A 16954-nucleotide genomic window follows, 5' to 3' on the forward strand; every position below is an offset into this window, starting at 1 on the left:
TCTTAACTCTTACGACTGTCCAGGAGGATATTTAAACATAATCATAGTGAAGCAATGCCAGAGCAAACTATTACTCAGCTTTAATAGAAAAAAATAAGAATAACCCCAGGTTTCTTTTCAGCACTGTAGCCAGGCTGACTGAGAGTCACAGCTCTATTGAGCCTTGTATTCCTTTAGCCCTTAGCAGTAATAATTTTATGAGCTTTTTTAATGACAAAATTCTAACTATTAGAGGCAAAATTCATGACCTCCTGTCCTCAGATAGTACATGTCTGCCCTCAAACACAGCTGTAAGACCTTATATATATTTAGACTGCTTCTCCCCAATTTCTCATCAACAATTTACCGCAATGATTTCTTCATCTAAATCATCGTGTCTCTTAGACCCCATCCCAACTTTACTTAACACTCACCTATTAGACATGATCAATATATCTTTATTAACAGGCTATGTACCACAGTCTTTTAAGGTAGCTGTAATTAAACCTCTCCTAAAAAAGCCCACCCTGGATCCAGAGGTGTTAGCCAACTATAGACCAATATCTAATCTTCCCTTTCTTTCAAAGATCCTTGAGAAAGTAATCACAGACCAGCTGCGTGATTTTCTCCATGATAATAATTTATTTGAGGAATTTCAGTCAGTATTGAGAGTGCATCATAGCACTGAGACAGCACTAGTTAAAATTACAAATGACCTTCTGATTGCTTCAGACAAAGGACTTGTCTCTGTACTTGTTTTATTATCTTACTGCGGCGTTTGACACAATTGACCATCAAATTCTGCTACAGAGACTGGAACACTTAATTGGCCTAAAAGGTTCTGCACTAAGCTGGTTTAAATCTTATTTATCTGATCGTTTTTAGCTTCTTCACGTTCATGATGAATCATCCTTACGTACTAAAGTTTGTTTTGGAGTTCCGCAAGGTTCTGTGCTCGGACCAATCCTATTTACTCTATATATGCTTCCTTTAGGTAACATCATTAGAAATCACTCTGTAAATTTCCATTGTTATGCAGATGATACACATTTGTATTTATCAGTGAAGCAGGATGAAACTAATGAATTAACTAAACTTCATAACTGCCTTAAAGATATAAAAACTTGGATGAGCATCAATTTCCTGATGTTAAATTCAGACAAAACTGAAGTTATTGTTCTTGGCCCCAAACAACTCAGAGACTCTTTATCTGATGACATAGTTTCTCTAGATGGCATTGCTCTGGCCTCTAGCACTACCGTAACAAACCTCGGAGTGACATTTGATCAAGATCTGTCTTTTAATTCTCATTTAAAACAAACCTAACGGACTGCATTTTTTCATCTGCGTAATATTGCAAAAATTAGGCCTATCCTGACCCGAAGAGATGCAGAAAAATTGGTCCACGCTTTTGTTACCTCAAGGCTGGATTACTGTAACTCTCTATTATCAGGTAGCTCTAGTAAGTCCTTAAAAACTCTCCAGCTAATTCAGAATGCAGCGGCACATGTACTAACAGGAACTAAGAAACGAGATCATATTTCTCCTGTTTTAGCTTCTCTGCACTGGCTCCCTGTAAAATCCAGAATTGAATTTAAAATCCTACTGTTAACTTATAAAGCTCTAAATGGTCAAGCTCCGTCATATCTTAGAGAGCTCATACTGCCATATTATCCCACCAGAACTCTGTGCTCTCTCATGACCTGTTACTGCATCTTGCTAATTCGGCCATTCTGGATGTCACTAACTCGGCTTCTTCTCCGGAGCCTTTGTGCTCCACTGTCTCTCAGATTAACTCATATCGCAGCGGTGCCTGGACAGCGTGACGTGTGTGGTTGTGCTGCTGCCGTGGTCCTGCCAGATGCCTCCTGATGCTGCTGCTGTTATCATTAGTCATTAGTCATACTTCTACTGTTATTATACACATATGATTATTGTCACACATGTATACTATCAGATATTAATATATACTTTCAACATGTTGTACCACAACAGCCAGAATTATTACTTTCATTAATGTTGTTGTAAGCTACTGTCATTACCGTCTGTCCTGCATCTCTCTCTGTCTCTGTCTCTGTCTCTCTCTGTGTCTCATTGTGTCATACGGATTACTGTTAATTTATCATGTTGATCTGTTCTGTACGACATCTATTGCACATCTGTCCGTCCTGGAAGAGGGATCCCTCCTCAGTTGCTCTTCTGAGGTTTCTACCATTTTTTCCCCCGTTAAAGGGGGTTTTCCAAGTTTTTCCTTATCCGCTGTAAGGGTCATTAGGACAGAGGGATGTCATATGCTGTAAAGCCCTGTGAGGCAAATTGTGATTTGTGATATTGGGCTTTATAAATAAAATTGAATTGAAATTGAAGCTTTAAGTTCTGTCTACTCCCTGTCTAAGGGAAAAAAATCAGGTTTAAAAACATCCATGATACAAAAGAAATGTCTGTTCTAGGTTTCCCAGGCGATACAACGTGGACTTTCAAATATACCAAGCTAGTGAAATACTGGAAAATTAATGTTGAAATATTTAAATGGGAAGTGTTAAAAATGAGATCGAGAGCACTTTTTCAACCATTACAAGTCCCAAACTAGATATTTAAAGGATAAATCCAATTTTCATTCGTTAATGGAAAGGTCCAGTGTGACTTCTGGCACACAAAGCTGTAAAAGAATCCCCTTACAGTCAGAAATAAAATTCAGCACACGGACTTATAATCCACAGATTTGTGTGGGTAGAGATATTTGTTTCTGATGTAAGAAAGTGAAAGACAATGTGTGAAGGATCTTCAGCAAGATGAATTGTGTCTTTGTTACACTGGGATGTGTGTGGAATATAATTTGAAGCTTGCTGATGGGGCATCCTGTGGGGAGTGCTCCGGGAGTATGGGGTTGGTGGCCCTCTGCTAAGGGTCATCCAGTCCCTGTACCGAAGGAGCACGAGTCTGGTTTGTGTGGCCGGCAGTAAGTCGGACCTGTTCCCGGTGAGGGTTGGACTCCGCCAGGGCTGCCCTTTGTCACCGGTTCTGTTCATAACTTTCATGGACAGAATTTCTAGGCGCAGCCGAGTGGTGGAGGGTGTCAGGTTCGGTGACGGGAGGATCTCGTGCCTCAGGGCCGCCCCTCCCTAAACGCAGAACACGCGCTGTGCGTAGGGCCTTATCTTTCACGGGGGGCCACATTTTGCACGAGGGGACGCATTTGCGCATATGCGCAATGGATGCGCACATGCGCTACCGTGAGGCGCGCGTAGAATCAGCTCGAGGAAGGAGAGAAGAGACCTGACCGCCCATCCGTCGCTGCAATGATTGACAGCACTCGACATCTGAACAATCAGAGGTGTGCGCCGGCAGGCACTTGCAGAGCTGCAGCAGGTGAAGAGTTGTCGACATGTCGTCCAAAAGAGCCTCAGGAGTATGTGTGGGGACGGGAGGGCGGGCGGGCTCCACGGAGGGGGAGACCCGAGCCTTGGGGGTATGTGCGGGGCGGGAGATCGGACGCTCCCAGAGAGGGGAGAGGGAGAAATATAGCTAAATAAGATGAAAATAGAAAAGAATGTCTCTGTATTTTATTTCTGTTTTCAGTGTTTAATTAAGGTGGGAGAGGCAGAGGGCTGAGGGAGATCGGACGCCTCCAGAGAGGGGAGAGGGAGAAATATAACAAAATAAGATTAAATAGGAAAAACCTGTCTCCCTCTTTTATTTTATTTTCAGTGTTTAATCAAGGGTAGGGGATTGAGGTGGTGGAAGTTACTTTCTTTTGATGAGTAATTGATGGCTATTTGTGACTCAGATTTGTTTATTTATTTATTTCAGTTTGAAGTTATTTTTATTTAATATTTATTTATTTATTTATTTCAGTTTGAATTTTTTATTTTATTTGACTCATACAGCCAAACTACTGTATCTACAGTACATTTGTTATTGCCAATAAAGGTTGTCAAGTTGTTGTGCGGTCATTTTGTACCTATGATACATTTGAGATGGGGGCCTCCAAATAAAATTTCGCTTAGGGCCCCAATTTGGTCAGGGGCAGCCCTGCCGTGCCTGCTCTTTGCAAATGATGTGGTCCTCCTAGCCCCATCAAACAGTGACCTCCAGCTCTCGCTGGGACGGTTCGCAGCCGAGTGTGAAGCGGCTGGGATGAGAATCAGAACCTCCAAGTCTGAGGCCATGGTCCTTAGCTGGAAAAGGGTGGATTGCCCACTGCAGGTCGGGGGGGAGGTCCTGCCTCAGGTGGAGGAGTTTAAGTATCTCGGGATCTTGTTCACGAGTGAGGGTAGGATGGAGCGGGAGATTGACAGGTGGATTGGGGTGGCGTCAGCAGTGATGCAGGCGCTTAACCGGTCCGTTGTGGTGAAGAGGGAGCTTAGCCAGAAAGCGAAGCTCTCGATTTACCGGTCGATCTACGTTACAACCCTCACCTATGGTCACGAGCTCTGGGTAGTGACCAAAAGAACAAGATCACGAGTACAAGCGGCCGAAATGAGTTTCCTCCGCAGGGTGGCTGGGCTCAGCCTTAGAGATAGGGTGAGGAGCTCGGACATCCGGGAGGGACTCAGAGTAGAGCCGCTGCTCCTCCACATCGAGAGGAGCCAGTTGAGGTGGTTCGGGCATCTGGTAAGGATGCCTCCCGGACGCCTCCCTTGGGAGGTGTTTCGGGCATATCCAACCGGGAGGAGACCTCGGGGCCGCCCCAGAACACGCTGGAGGGACTACATCGCCCGGCTGGCCTGGGAACGTCTTGTAGTATGCAGCAAACGGGGGGTAGTGAGTGAGTCTGTAAAGTGATAAGTCTCAAGTAAAAAAACTGAATGAAAACAAGAATGGTTTCAATGTATCTGGGGCCCATTTATAAGATACCTTAGGGGCAAAGATTTATCTTGTTTGTTGGACATCATGGAGGAAGCATAATCACAGTCTGCATTAAAACTTACTTAAACTTGTTGTATACAAAGTAAAAGCAGTGAAGGACTTGTATCGGTGTCTGTCATCTCGAACCCCCAAAATAAAAAAATAAATGAATAAAAATCAGATATATGATGAATCAGAGATAATATTTTTTTATGGGAGGTGTTGCAATTCTCTGAAACAGTTTAAACGACATTCGCTCACCAAATATCTCCTGTTCAATAATAGGTGTTAAAAGACAGGAAAGTAGATGTTATATCTGTTCGGTGTACTTTCTTTTGTCAAACATGAGTATGAACATAAAACGTGGGTGTGTGTATGAGTAACAATGTTTATTTTAAAATGCATGTGAGTGGTGTAACAATTCTCCAAACTCATGGTTCAGTTCAGGCCCTGATTTTTTGTCCAGGTTGCACCTGGAGCAGCCATATGGCATTCAATTAGTCTCAAAACCCACACACATTATAAAACAGCCTGTGCACATAATATGAGTCCACAGAATGAAATCTGTGAGGAGGAAAACGCTGTGCACAAATGCAGTCTTGCGAGCACAAGTGGAAGTTTGTATCACAGTTTTGGTCTCAGTTTAAAACCCTAATCCATACTTCTTCTCATGTTTGTTGTAGGTTTTATTTTATTTTATTTTATTCATTCATCCATCCATCCATCCATCCATTTTCATCCGCTTATCTGGGGCCTAGTCAGGGGGCAGTAGGCCAAGCAAAGCGCCCCAGACGTCCCTCTCCCCAGCAACTTTTTCAAGCTCCTCCTGGGGGACCCCAAGGCATTCCCAGGCCAGATGAGATATATAATCCCTCCAGCGTGTTCTGGGTCTGCCCCGGGGCCTACCAGTGGGACGTGCCCAGAACCTCTAACAGGAGGCGCCCAGGAGTCATCCTGACCGGACGCCCGAACCACCTCAACTGACCCGTTTCAACGTGAGGGAGCAGCGGCTCTACTCCGAGCTCTCTCCGGATGTCTGTGCTCCTTACCCTATCTCTAAGGCTGAGCCCAGACACCCCACAGAGGAAACTCATTTCAGCCAACTTGTATCTCATTCTTTTGGTCACTACCCAGAGCTCATGACCATAGTGAGGTTTGGGACATAGATGGACTAATAAACGGAAAGCAGCAGATGCCAGAACAAACCGCCGATCCATCTCACGCTCCATTCTACCCTCACTCGTGATGACTTAATTTACTTATTATTATTATGTATTTATTTTCTTTATTTATTCATCTAACCTTTATCTACACAGGGTAAAATGACTGAGCACAGATACTCTGTTATAGTAATGTCCTCTAAACAGTTTACCAGAAAAATACAACCAAAATAACCGCAGCAGATGGAGTCAGGTAATAAAATCAGAAAACTGTCAGTACAGGCTCGGAGCTCCTGGAGCATCAGTGACTTGCTGGTTATTAAGGGCCACAGCATGACATATACGGTCATTTACCAACAAGGGCTTTGCAGATAAGTAGTAGCAGGGGTTATTATGTCGCTCACACAGCAGAGGCTGGCCAACTTATCATACAGAATGATGTACTGAGTGTTGTAATTATCACCTGTAATGAGCCTGGATGTGGAGTGTAAATGGTGTCTATAGGAGCTTTGGAGTGGAGGCAGCAGCATGTCGATAATATGACATCCATGTCACTCAAACTGAGAGAATAACAGTCCTCTTTCTGTACAGCTCTGGGGAGCTACTCCTGTATGTAACCCTACAAAGACATTTTTAACAAGCTACCACTAAAGGTCTGTCTTTTTTTTCTTGATCTTATCAGGTCATTTACTTGTTCAAATATATATACAGGTGAAGTGAATAACTTTGATTATTTTGTTCCAGTGCATTGTTCTGCTGGGAAACCTTTTGCTCTGGCATTCGTGTGGATACCACCTGGCATGTTCCACCCACTCAAACACCGTTGCAGACCAAGTGCCCTGCCTCATGGCAACAGTACTACCCAATGGACTACATGGATCTGCTACAAACTGGTGCCAGACACCGCAGGTCACTCCCAGAGATCCTGTGTCCATGCCTCGACAGGTCAGAGCCAAGTCCGATCCAAGGAGGCCCCACCTTGGATTAGGGGTACATCTGGGGTACCGGCACATCACAAGAATCCTTGAGCAGATTGGGACCTGGGAAATTTAGAAGCCAGGTCGACACCTTGAGCTTTTTGTCACGCTCCACAGGCCATTTCTAAACAGTGTTTGTGGTGTGTTGTGCTGCTTTTTTCTGCTGGGGCGGGGGGGCACTGCCACTGGGGAGTACTGTTGCCATGAGGGGGGGTACTTGGTTTGCAACGGTGTTTGAGTGGAACATGTCTGGTGGTATCCACATGAATGCCAGAACCAAAGGTTTCTCAGCAGAACAATGCATTGGAACAAAATAATCAAAGTTATTCACTTCACCTGAGCAATAGTCCATTTATTAAAGGTCAGTTTAACTTAATATACCTGGGAGTTTAAGGGTTCTGCGCAGTATCTTAGCTGTTCCTAGGACTACACTCTTCTGGACGGACACTTCGGATGTACCTGGAATCTGCTGGAGCCGATCTCCCAGTTCGGGGGTCACAGCCCTTTGGCAAGGTCCTTAATGCTGCTAGCTTACCTCAGGATGAGTGAAACTGCAAAAACAAGACTCATACTGGCTTGTACGTTGCCTGGGTCAACAAGGTCCGTGTCAGGTGTTGGGGATCAGGGCAACCTGATGAGAAATGGGCTACTGGAACAAAACACAAGATGGACTAGAGCAGTGGATATGGAGGATGTATGGATGCTTCAAAACCCAACATCAAGGCTGACGAAGAAACAACTCCTAGCCCAGTGTTCCAACATCCACAAATGGGAACTGCTATACATATATACATATAGGCCTAAAACTAGTCAAATGTAGATATATTGTAAGTGCACATGGTTTAGAAATATATTTATTTGTTAACACATTGAAAAGATAAATATAAAGCTACATCAACAACAGGTGGCTGCCTGAGCTGATTGCAGCGCCACTCTTGTAATTCCAGTAGACGAAGCATCAGAAGCATCCCAGAAGCTAATTTTTAAAGGGGTCATGGCACGCTGCAAAGAGCAGATCAATTTCTTCTGCTAACAGGCTCCGTGTGTGAAATGTAGATGCAGTGTAATTATGAGGATAAATTTATTTTTAATGCCTGAAACACAGCCAGAGATTTTTGATCCATGTATTTATAACTGGACTTTGAACAATATTCACTTTGTGGGCTACAGCACAATGATGTCAGAAATAACAACAATAAACACAATAAAAACAGACTAAAAATAAACAAACATTCAACAACATAGCCTGCTTACTGGCTATGTATGGTAGAAGCACAAATGTCAAAGAAAAATGACCAAATCTAAAAAATCAAACTGGCAAAACGCTCTGCTTGTGAAACTCTCTATTAAACTATAACGGCAACTGGCTGCATGTTATGCTGATGTTAAAGGATGCCTTTTTTCGTTGGTTTCTGACATTGCAAGTTACTGCCTAAGTGCCGGATTTCAACGACTTCAGAGTGAGACCGGGCTCACAAAGCCTAAAATCTGTCCCGCAACAGACGGTAAGACTTGTTTTTAGCCAAGATGATTTCCAGAAAACTTTTTCAACAATCATGAATCACTGCAACCAAGAGAGATGCTTGAGCATACATCCATACATGTACAGACAAAATATTAGGCTGAATGGTCAGAAACGCTCAAACATGTGCACTCATGCACACACACAAACACATGAATAATAAACAGTACCACAATCTACCTTGTTGGCATTACTGCTAACACACTCAGCACAGCATGTATGTATATTCATCTACACATGTATCACATCAAGTACATGCACTCATCATGACATTAATTATCTGCCCTCAGGCCTCAAGGCTGTGAGATTATTGCAGTTGTCGGAGTAGATACACAGAGAATCCACTGGTGCCCTGGAACTGACAGTATATCTGTATAATGAGGAAGATTTGCTGATTCAGATAAGATGCATAGAATTTATTATTCACCACACTGAACATGGGCATATAGTCGAGGCTGAAATGAAGGCGAAGGAGGCTCAAATACAAGGTAGTTACAACACTTTTACACAGAATGCAGGATTAATTTGACCACCTGTAATTAAGTCTTTAAATTATCGTATTATACACAAGTCTGGAAGCTGTAGTTTCTTTGCAAACACACAAAATAAACTAAACTATAAGTTAATAGTTTATAACTACTGTACAAAGAGTCCAGTGTGTAGGATTTAGGGGATATATAATATAATAAGTATGTTTTATTTAGTGTATCACTACCTGAAAGACCATAACAGAGTTAAAGACTAGTAAATATAGACTTACATTTGCCAGGTGTCCAAAAACACAACTGCAAATCTATAATGAAGTTGCTCTTTGTTTGCTGGATGTGTGAATATTAAAGTTATGAGCTGGTGATATGGTGGTGGCCTTGTACCTGTCAGCTTTTTCCTTTTGTAAACATATGTTTATTGATTTTAAATATTTAACAAGTTGCACAAGCATATACAAACCCCAAGATAGAACATATGGTGTTACATAGGCTATAAAAAGAAATAAAAGTTATTAAAATAATAATAATAGTAATAATGATAATAATAAAATCTTGCAAAAAGAAAAAGACTACATGTAAAAAAAAAAAAAAATAGAATATAATGAAATAATTATTATATTAAAAAAATAATAAAACTAATAATAAAATATTTTTAAAAGAAAAAAAAATTGCGTAAAAATAAATAAATACATTATTATTATTTTTTTTATAATAATGACAATAATAATAATGACAACAACAACAACAATAATAATAATGATGATAATGCGATAAAACTAAAAATATATAGTTTATCCATACATTTAGGAGTGGGTACTGCACACTGTCCTTAAATTAGTTTGCATCCTTTATCTAAGCATTACATTTTCAAGGCATCTTCAATGTCAACATTTTTTTTTTCAAATTCCAATATTGATATTTCCCAAATATCAATAACCCCAGAAGCCCTATAGCACCCACTATATAGGTGAGTTTTTTCAAGAACCAAACGGCCAAGAGAGGGGCAACACACATTCTTCCAGCAGAGCGTAAGTAAGCGCCTCATCTGTAGCAGCCTGTCAGCTTTTAAATATCTGCAGCCCCAAAATCATCCAAAAATCAATTCAGCTTTACTGTAAGTGTGTTTTTTTAAAAACTGTTTTTTCCCCGTAACTTCGAATAAACTGCAAATAGTAGTAGATACAGTCGTAGTAATAGAGTGTTTGACTTTGCAGAAAGGAGCACAATAAACACATGATCTGTCAATGAAAGCTTTTTATTCAAAATAATATCAATAAAAAAGAAGATACAGGATGGAAACTTCTCTTTTAAATACGTATACATCTTAGTAAGATAGAAATGTAACAAACAAAGTCAAATTCAAAAAAATAAACCGTCAGCAAAAAAATAAAGTGGTAAATATGCACCAACAGTAACAGTTTGCAAAACAAAACAAAAACATACCTCAGTTTGATTATTTTTCTTTTGGGGCCTTTTTTTGTCAAACAGTGACTTCAAAATGCATAAAATGCCCAGTGGGACAGAGTCAGAGCTTCTGCGCTCACTGAGCATAAAGTCATCGTCTCATCATTGCAGGAGATTTTAGAAATTCCCTGAAACTGTTTAGAGAGGGAGAAAAACAAATCACAAGTCTTAAGCTGGGCAAGATGTTTCTGGGCATGCTGGGTTTGTTTAGCAGCCGGTGCAGGCAGCAAAGGCACAGATCTCACAGACGTCCAGGGGAACCATAGCTGGAATACAGACAAAGACACACTGTTAGATCACCTCTGTCTCATTATACGTGACCCGAAACATTTAGAATTCCATAGCAAAGAGTGGCTGTTGAATGTGTAATGGACTCACATAGTCTGGCGAGGGATGCAGATGCTCCTCTCTGCTTGCACAGGGGCAGGAACTCCTGTGGCAGCATGGGGTCGGCGCAGAGGGACATGGTGCCCGCCCGCAGTCGTGGGCTATGCTGTACTGCTGCAGCACTGCTCTCTGTCAGCTCCTGCAGCCTCTTGACGGCCTCCAAAGAGAAAGACAGTCCATTCTCCTGAAAAGAAAAGGCAGATGTTGCGTTAAAGAACTGCAGTTAAACTAAAGGTCCAGTTTGCTAAGGCAGCATCAGGTCAAATACTGTGACGACACAAACACATGTGGGTGAGGTTTGTTAAGTTTTAGCATGGTTTGTAGTAACCTGTGAGCAATGCTACTCTCCAGGCCATATCATTAAGACATCAAATAAGTGATGCACTTACTTCAACCAGCACAGCTTCAGAGGTCCAGCCAAGAGCCAGGACGAGGACAGCGATGGTGGCGAGTACAGCCTTCATGTTGACAGCTGACAGTGTTTGTCTTGCGGTGTCTTTGTCTCTTGATGTGCTCAGCAGGTGCTTAGCTCAGTGTCTGCCTTCCCTCCGTCCACAGGCCTCCTTTTAAACAGTTTGGCCCTGCAGCCCGGCGGTCATGTGACCACAGGTGCTGCAAATGGGAGCAAAGTTTTTCTCACGGGTTAATGAGTAGTGATGTGGTTTTACAGGGTCGTAAAGGGGGAATTCATAAATCCTTCTCTGGCCTCATCACCTGTCTGATTATTTTTATGGAGCCCGGCTCTCTTGGCAGCTCTGTCTTGCAGAATCGATCACACCTCAGGTGGGTTAAACAGTTACCATTTGCTTCTCTGATGACGATACAGCCACACCAGAGTATTGTTAGAAAGCCCTGCTCACACCTATGCAAATAATTGAACTTTGTTTTATGTGCTGACATTCTGATTCACCTGAATCACATCATATCGAAAAGAATCTTTTATATGAGGGAGTGGGTTTTATATAAGGGCGTGGGGGGGTTCAAATCCCAGGGTGGGGGATCCTCTCTGTGCGGAGTCTGCATGTGGATTTTCCCTGGGTACTCCAGCTTCCTCCCACAGTCCAAAGACATGCAGGTTAATTGGTGACTCTAAATTGTCTGTAGGTGTGAATGTGAGTGTGAATGGTTGTCTGTCTCTATGTGTCAGCCCTGTGATAGTCTGGTGACCTGTCCAGGGTGAACCCTGCCTCTCACCCAATGTCAGCTGGGATAGGCTCCAGCCCCCTCGTGACCCCTAACAGGATAAGTTATAGCAAATGAATAAATAAATAAATAAATAAATGAATGAATTGCAGGGGGGTTTGGTAGTCCTCCTCCAGGGAACTTTAAGCATCAAACACATTTTCTCTCTACTGGTAAATTAGTCTGGACCAGTTTGTGCCTTTTCATGGTGGAAATATGATTAATTTCAACAAATAAAACTGTGCTTTCATATTTGTATTAGAGAGGGACAAATACATATGTTCTACATACTGAGGAGGACACGTCCCCGGAATCTACACCTATGGTTTCATATCATATCAATGCCAGAATAATTATAATAATAAAATGTATTTGATATAGCACCTTTCACAGAAATGAAAATCACTGCGCCTACTTAGGGCAACAAGTTTATCTTGGGGGCGTTGGTACAATGGACAACCAAGAAAGGACGGCAGAGGAGATACCTGCACATTAATACAACTGAGCCAGCCACTAAAAAGGTTCACAGGCTGAGATCAATGCAAAAAAAAGTCAATTTATTTAAGACATCCATGCACAAAAAGAAGTGCAAAAAATAATATAAAGTGAATAAAACAGCAGCAAACTTTTCAGTCCTTGAGTATCATCAGTGCTACTGACATGAGTGCATCACCATACAGATATAGACACAGACAGATTAATACCAGGTGTGATCAATCAGTCAGTTGGTGCCACTGATTAGAGGAGATCAAATCTGAGGAGCAGAGACCTGACTACTAAATCACAATGTCTGATGAGTATTGTCCTAATCACAACATCCTCAACACCAGTGCATGATAGCAGAACATACACAAATGTACAAAAAACATACACTATACACAGAATAAAGAAATAAAAAAAGAGAAAATACAAAATATGACAAAGAATATCCAAAGAATATTTTTTATTTTCATTTTATCTCCTCAGCAGTCCAAAATACAATCAAGATATCAAACAATAAAACATGCAGTCAATAAAAACGAAGGTCATTTAACAAATAAAACAACAAAAGGAAAGTAAAACATAGAGCAAAATCAGGCTACTGAGGCCCCAAACAGAAACACACCAATGAACAAGCACTAGAACAGGGTGGGACAAAGGCCATGTTGAAAAGATGGGTCTTCAGTTGTTTTTTAAAAGTTTCTAAGGAGACTGCAGACAGTAAACCTGATGGAAGAGGATTCCATAGTGTTGGAGCCTTTCGTTTTGAGTCTGGAGCTGGGGACAACCAGTAGGTCCTGTTCTGAGGACCTAAGAGACGTACTGATGATATATGGATGGAGGAGATCACTGATGTATTCAGATGCCTGACCATGGAGGGCTCTATACGTTAGAACAAGTATCTTAAAATGAATCCTGAACCTGATGGGAAGCCAGTGTAAAGAAACTAAAATGGGAGTGATGTGCGTTGACCTGTTGGACCTGGTTATCAGCCTAGCAGCAGCGCTCTGGATCATTTGAAGACGGTTCAGAGAAGATTTGTTCAGACAAGTGAAATCATCTCTAGCTGAGGTCGAGACACCACAGACCTGAGCTTTACAATATTTCTTAGCTGAAGTAGGGGTCAGTGATTTAACATGATGATCAAAATGCATGGCCTGATCACAAATAGCATCAAGATTCTGACAATTGGGATTCAATACTCTGGCCAACCTTTGAAGCTATACTATCTGAAGCAATCATCAGAACCTCCGTCTTGTCTGTGTTTAATTCTAAGTTGTCATACCTCTGTTCAAGACCAAGAAACAACAAAACTGATTTTTTAAGTGAGTCATCGCTGCATTTCCATCACCTTTTAAGCCACCAAATCTGGGTGTATTTTTGCGACCTGTTGCTGTGTTTCCTGCTGGGATAGTGTCATGAAGAACTGTTGGGTTTTGCTGAGATACCGTTTCTTTTCCAGCAGAGATTGTGCCACCAAAACCAGGCAGCCAAAACATAATTGATCTTTTGCTAAACCTCACCACATTTTAACCACAGGGTTGTTGAAATATAAAGAAAGTAAAGTGTCAATGGATCTTCTACAAAATAAACAACTCTATGATGTACAGAAACATTTTTTTCTGCTGACTGGGTTTGGAACATATTACTGGGTTGATTGATGTGTTTTCAGCAGTCTTTGGACAGCCATAATATTATCAGGCTTTAGCTACACCGACAATACTACTCCCCTGCTTCCTCCCCCAAATGTGTCTCTGTGTTTTTATACGTATTGATTTCTGACCACAGAAAAACAAATATCACAGAAAAATAAATGCTATGGATTTCATGCCAAAAACTTTTTTGTTTTTGCGTCTCTTAACTTATCATACGAGGGGAAGAGCTCCCAGCTGCATCTAACTAGGCTACAACAAACCATTAAATCTATGCAAATATTACTTTATCCCATGTGAGCTGCCTGCAGAGCTCTCATTAGCTCCTTGTGTGGAATAATCAGATGGTATTTACTGAGAACTGGTGGATGAGTTGATGGCTTTTTCTGCTTCTGCTGCAGAGAACATAAAATTCAGTTTATTTATTTATCAGCCCTTGAGTCTGTCCAGATCTGAATTCATTATTAGGAACAAATATAAGATATGGGTATAATTCCTAATAGGCTTTTAGGCCCAATGAGACACAGGCTGCTTTGTAAGCAGGAGTCAGAGGAGAAGTTTGTAGATCATTTAGTTGCTGTAAACAACATAAATACGTATGGATGCATTTTCCCCGATGTTAAAGAGTTGTCCTTTTCATGGGTTCAGCTTAGTAATGAGTCCAATACCACTGCAGGACTCAAACCTGTGACCTTCTAGGAATGGCATGACTATCTATTCATTACGCCTCTCAAGAACAGCAGGCGGCTGCGAATAAAAATCAATTGACCATGCTTATGAGATGCACTCAGCGCACCCACATGCACAGGAGTGAAAGGGTGTGGCAGGCCAGTGAGGCTTTAATGAGCTCATTAAACACAATTCTTCACGCAGAGCATGAAGGGTCTATCTGTCTACATAACAGGACCCGCAGTGGCACATCACATCTCAACAGTCATCAATCTTTAATTTCTGTCAGATGGAGCTGGAAATTGAAACGGAAACATCTAATTCTCATTTATTTAATAAGTAATAAGTGTGTGTGATTCATGAGGTGATTTCAGCCTGTAAAAACGAAGATGGTGTTATTTGATGTTTTTAATTATCAACAGTTGCATGCACCTTAAAATCCCTCCTGCATTAACATTTAATCTTGACACCCCATCCTGTGGAGGGGCCTCGAGTAAAATATCTTGTGTTGAGCCCTTTCTTGTTTCATCATGTATTTGCTTACAAAAACTGTGCTACTTTACTTCCTGTCTGCAAACTGCAGTAACCCAGCCAAGTCACCAGAAGAAAATATCGTCATTGTACATTACTGCAAATCATGGATATGGAAGTGATGTTGCAAAATGCAGACCATTGTTTGAGACAAACAGTATTTCCACCAGCATCTGAGCCACTGAACTTCAATGTTGTTCAATAGGCTCGTTCGAGATGGACTGCGCCTCACCTGGAAAGTAGATGAGATCAGGCGGCTGCAGCAGGGGGCGGTGACAAAATGCTGCAGTGAAGTCGGACAGTCTCCAGCAGCCTTCAGTCTGTACAGGAAGTCACAGACACACTTACATCCTGTCCTGTCATTATCACACCCATATATCAGTTTGTTCTGTCTCCAGTTGTTTTAAATTATGAAATTCAATAAAAATGAAAAGTTTATATAAAACGTCGACATCTGAACCAATCCGCTGTTAGATCAGGTGAGAGACAGGCATTTCCCATCATGCTCTGGGTCTTGCAGTCGGTGGAGAGCAGCTGCGGCACCTGGCTCTAAAAATAGCGGCCGCCACGCTGTCGTGAGATTGTCGCTGTCCACTTCTGCATGACGTCAGAGCAAGTCGAGATGAAGTCGGACAGAAAACTAACTGGCATGCATTGTGCGCCAATCGCCGGTGATCGAATCCGTGCAGGCCTGGATCATCTCGAAGGAGCCTACTGACACATAGAGGCGTATCCCAGCTGCGTTTGAGTTCCTGAACCTGGGTGTGTTTCACTGACACCTAGTGGAGTTTCCCAGCGACATTTGAGCTACTGAACCTGGGTGTTTGTCACTGACACATAGCGACGTTTCCAAGCATCGTTTGAACCACTGAACCGCTGCATGTTCCACTGACACATAGTGGCGTTTAAGCCACTGAACCTGGATGTTTTTCACTAACACATGGCAGCATTTCCCAGCGGCGTTTGAGCCACTGAACCTGGGTTTGTTTCCATTTCCATTTGCATTTCCATTACAGTTTTGCGCAAAATAAATGCGATATTTCTAAAGTTTCGACAAAGAACAATTAAGACTTGCAGGTGTTTCCATTAAAAGGTGTTTTGCGTATGAGCCGTAATTCTTGTAAAATCTCGTCCCGCGAGACTCGCAGAAGTAAGATGGACATTCCAAATCTCTTGCGAGCTGGAACAATCATCTCGGTTGCCACTGCTGCTTTTGCAGTAGTCTACAACCAAAGACGAAGAGAGTGAGTGGTATTCCAAAGGCAAAGTCCTTATGTGTGGCAGCAACCACGGATAAAGGATTTCTGGGAGAGGATCCATACATATCCATTACAATTTTGCGATATACCTCTATATCGACACGTCTGAAAAACCACCTCATGAGAGCGTAAAAACTTCTTCTCGATATTTGAGAGTTTGTTCGAAATGTAGCTGTTTCCACTACCATTTTTTTTAATTGCGATATTTAGGTTTTGCGCATTTCTAGGGTTAATGGAAACGCAGTTACTGACACATAGCAGCTGCATTTGTGGAGCTGAACCTGGACGATTTTCACCAACCCATCCCTGCTTTTCCAGCAGCTTTTGTGCCACTAAATGTGGGTGTTTTTAGCCAA

General features: G+C 41.9%; 1 protein-coding gene across 1 annotated transcript; it reads right to left on the bottom strand.

Annotated features, from left to right (window-relative positions):
- Positions 1-10213: 10213 nt before the first annotated feature.
- LOC117257332 (guanylin) lies at positions 10214-11372 on the bottom strand. The gene is made up of 3 exons (XM_033627480.2): positions 11215-11372; positions 10817-11009; positions 10214-10704 (listed from the first exon to the last, which is right to left on the bottom strand). The coding sequence occupies exons 1-3, from the start codon at positions 11287-11289 to the stop codon at positions 10646-10648; spliced, it is 327 nt and encodes a 108-aa protein (XP_033483371.1). The 5' UTR covers positions 11290-11372; the 3' UTR covers positions 10214-10645.
- Positions 11373-16954: the final 5582 nt, after the last annotated feature.

The sequence above is a fragment of the Epinephelus lanceolatus genome, chromosome 1 (assembly GCF_041903045.1).
Source record: "Epinephelus lanceolatus isolate andai-2023 chromosome 1, ASM4190304v1, whole genome shotgun sequence".
NCBI classification, from domain to species: Eukaryota; Metazoa; Chordata; class Actinopteri; order Perciformes; family Serranidae; genus Epinephelus; species Epinephelus lanceolatus.

Coding starts and splice junctions, on each gene's coding strand:
- LOC117257332 (XM_033627480.2), bottom strand. CDS start 11,289: ATGAAGGCTGTACTCGCCACCATCGCTGTCCTCGTCCTGGCTCTTGGC. Junction 11,010..11,214: donor CTGAAGCTGTGCTGGTTGAA/GTAAGTGCATCA, acceptor TTTTCTTTTCAG/GAGAATGGACTGTCTTTCTC. Junction 10,705..10,816: donor TGCATCCCTCGCCAGACTAT/GTGAGTCCATTA, acceptor TCTGTATTCCAG/CTATGGTTCCCCTGGACGTC.